The 3,366-nt window shown below is 38.7% G+C and overlaps 1 protein-coding gene and 1 long non-coding RNA gene across 2 annotated transcripts in view; one reads left to right on the top strand and one right to left on the bottom strand.

Annotated features, from left to right (window-relative positions):
* Positions 1-3,366, top strand: part of rps19 (ribosomal protein S19) — an 8,548-nt gene that overhangs the window by 981 nt on the left and 4,201 nt on the right. The window contains exons 2-3 of the mRNA XM_032519509.1: positions 1,067-1,137; positions 1,300-1,400. Coding sequence (XP_032375400.1) covers positions 1,067-1,137; positions 1,300-1,400 — 172 coding nt within the window. The remainder of the gene's footprint in view (positions 1-1,066; positions 1,138-1,299; positions 1,401-3,366) is intronic.
* LOC116691685 (uncharacterized) overlaps positions 1-3,366 on the bottom strand; it is a 17,161-nt gene that overhangs the window by 12,460 nt on the left and 1,335 nt on the right. The gene's annotated exons all lie outside the window — the stretch shown is intronic.

Below are 3,366 nucleotides of genomic sequence, written 5' to 3'. Positions count from 1 at the left end.
TTAAAAAAAAAAAAGGGATCATTATAAAATGTTAACACCTGACGATAAAATAAAGTAAACATGTATAGAAGGACCAACAGGGATGATGAACATAAAACATTCATTAGCCATTTCCTTAAAGGTCAGGGGGCTCTGACATCAAAGTGTGATGAATCAACCTATGTGTGTGGCGTCCTGTCATGTGTTTTAATCCCTAAATGTAGCACAAGTAGACTTTTTTTTTTATAAATATTTTTTATAATTGATTGTTTTATAGATCTCAAAGAAACAAGGAGTGTGACATAGCAAGTGCTTTTTTTGTCTCAACTTTTTGCCACCGGTCCGTTGTAGGCTTACACACATTACCCCGATTCAAAATGAAAGAGGAGACCTGCGTTTTTGTAGGATGGCCGACATTGGCTGTCTGAATGTGGCCTAACCCCTGATTTCCATCAACTGCGGAACGGCTCCATGCTCCGCCGTCCTTCAATACCCACCAGGTCTTGATTTTTTGCAGAACGGCTGCAGCCATGACTGACAGCCAAAGCCACAAGAACCCACAAGATCTTGTGAATTCACATATGATCGCGCAATATAACTGGTTGTAGTTTCTATAAACAGAACCACAAAACCTCTGACCTGTTGACTTCAGGCCTGGCTTCGCCTATTTCGACATTTTTAAGGGAAATATAAACCGCCATGAGCACGGTGTATTGTATTTTTTATTATTTTCTGTTCCGGAGCGGATCCGCAACCGTTCCGCAGTTGGAAATCAGAGGTTAGTCAGTGACTGGAGCTCTGGCTGCATCATCATCATCATCATCATAAGGGCATAACCATAGCCAAGAAGAGAGAAATTAAGCTGAAAGAAGCATGTTTAGAAAACGTACTTTACTTAAGTATCAAAACTGATCTTCATCAAATATTACATTAATGATCACGTTAGGTATAAAGATCACATTGTTTATAACAAACAGAACAGCATCCTTAAAGATTTGTAGTTAATGAGTAACTAACTTGCAGTCTATTCCTGTGCATGTCAGTAGTTGATTAATGTAACGTTATTGTTTTTTTTCCTCTTATTTAGATGCCAGGTGTCACAGTGAAAGACGTCAACCAGCAGGAGTTTGTCCGTGCCCTGTCGGCTTTCCTGAAAAAGTTAGTTTTATGTTAACCACACAAACCATCATATCGTGATTGCAGTTTTCATCAAACTTATTTATTTACCTTAATTAACCAGAATATGTTTAGTTGTATGTGACGCTAACAACGTAAGAAGAGAGAGAAACTTAATGCAACATGCTTTTTGCCTGTCCGAAGGTCAGGAAAGCTGAAGGTGCCTGACTGGGTGGACCTCGTCAAGCTGGGTAAGCACAAGGAGCTGGCCCCCAGTGATGAGAACTGGTTTTACATCAGAGCCGGTAAGTCAAATTATTTACGCACCACTGACCATGGTGTCTCTTTGACACTAGAAAGACAAATAATTTTGTAAATTTTCCAAGATAGTTGCATAAGTATTTATTTCAACATAGTGATGTAATTCATCCACCTGCTGGTGTTAGGAAGCTTATGTTGCCCCCCCCCAAAATGACTCTTACTGCATTTAATGTCACTAAAGGGGTTTATGTGTAGAAGTTTATAGATTCCACATGGTAATTTGTGGCTGTCATGAATGCAGTGGGCATACTTTCACAAATGTCAGCACAAACCCTGCTGTGATTTGATACCCATTTGAATGTGCCTTTATGGTGGCTTATTGCATGTTTTTGTGATCTCAAGAATGACTGACAGCCTATGTAAAGAACGGTGTTTCTGCAATTTTATGAAATGTCTGCATGTTGCAAGAACACTGAGCAGAGCTGTCTGCTCCACTGAACTCAAGCGAACGGCCGTCCGCTCTCTGTCCCCTTTTGAGGATGAGCAGCTGGAGCAGTGACAGGACGTCATCATGTGCAAGATCATGACAACCAAATAAACAAAGGCGCGAGTACAGCATTTTCTCCTCATTCTACTGATTTACCATGAAAACCGTGCTCAAGCTGGTCCTGTGAAATATGACCTCTAGTAGCTTGGTAAATGGTGACATGGGCATTGTTTTTGATAAATTCACTGTTTATCAGAACCCACGTGAGATGAGAAGTTAGTGTCCCCTTGCGGTTTGTCTGCCGCATATGTTCAAGGAAGATACTCACTGTGCGGCAGCGTTAAAGTGGTTGCTGGTCATTAGATGCTAGTCACAAAGCTTCGTTCAGTGCACCGTCATATGAATATGTTACCGGCATAGACGGCTACTGCTGCAACTTCGCTGACCAACCGTGTTTGTGATTTTAAAAACAATATGTGCACGTTCATAGCGGAACGCAATTTGTCATTGATGGCCACTGTGTAAAATGTATCTCAAGCCCAAAGTGCCTTGACAAAGCTATCTGTTTGGAATCAGCATGCCGTTATGTAAACATAAGTCTTATCCCAGAGTTTAGATGTCTAACTAGAGCTAAACAAAAGTTTTTAATAAATGTACATGAAGCAACTAACATGGACAAAATCATGAACGTATATTCACTTTTTTCATGACCTGGCACACATCTAGAAAGTTGTTTTCACAATGTTTCAATGTAGGATTATGATATTGCAATATGAAAAGCTACATTGATTCTTAATTTAATGGAAAAACTTTTTACTTCTTAAAAATTACTTTTATTATTGTGTGATGTAAGGACTTATTTTGCCAGTCTTAACTTCAATGAGTGCGCTGTGGACCTCCCCCTCCCTTCCAAAAACAAGTTTCAGGCTTTTCATAGCCCTGCAATGTTTAGTAATGGCTAGTGGTCATAGTGAGGTGAAAATGTGACCAGAGATGCACATTGCAAAATGTGTTTTGTATCTGGAATTATTAGCTATGTGTGATATCTGTAAAGCTGAAAGGACTCGCACTAATAAAACAGATTTTATTCTGATCCAAAGACTGAAATCGAAAGCGTTCTGTGACAAAGAGTGGACACTATCCTGGAATGTAATTGTAAGACATATGATGCTTTTGAGAAACAATTGAAAACTGTTGCTATAAAGGATCTACACTCTGTATTAACTTAGGTCAAACACCCTGGCTTTTTTATTATTTTTTAACGTTAAAGACAACAATTTCTTCTATTACCATAGCTTAAAGGTGCAATTTAAAGTAAGGTTAAACTAGGACTGCACAATACTGGAGAAAATATTGACATTGATATCTATCTATCTATCTCTCTGACTGACTACTGGGGTGATTTTTTTAGGAGAGTGCGTCTACATTTTTTCTTATATGAACCATTCATTGTATTCATATACTATCAATCAGGCTAAAGTGAATGATAGTAATAATGCACGTATGTTGTGTTCTTTACTTTT

This window comes from Etheostoma spectabile, chromosome 6, assembly GCF_008692095.1.
Source record: "Etheostoma spectabile isolate EspeVRDwgs_2016 chromosome 6, UIUC_Espe_1.0, whole genome shotgun sequence".
NCBI classification, from domain to species: Eukaryota; Metazoa; Chordata; class Actinopteri; order Perciformes; family Percidae; genus Etheostoma; species Etheostoma spectabile.
This window is presented reverse-complemented; position numbering and strand designations above follow the sequence as displayed.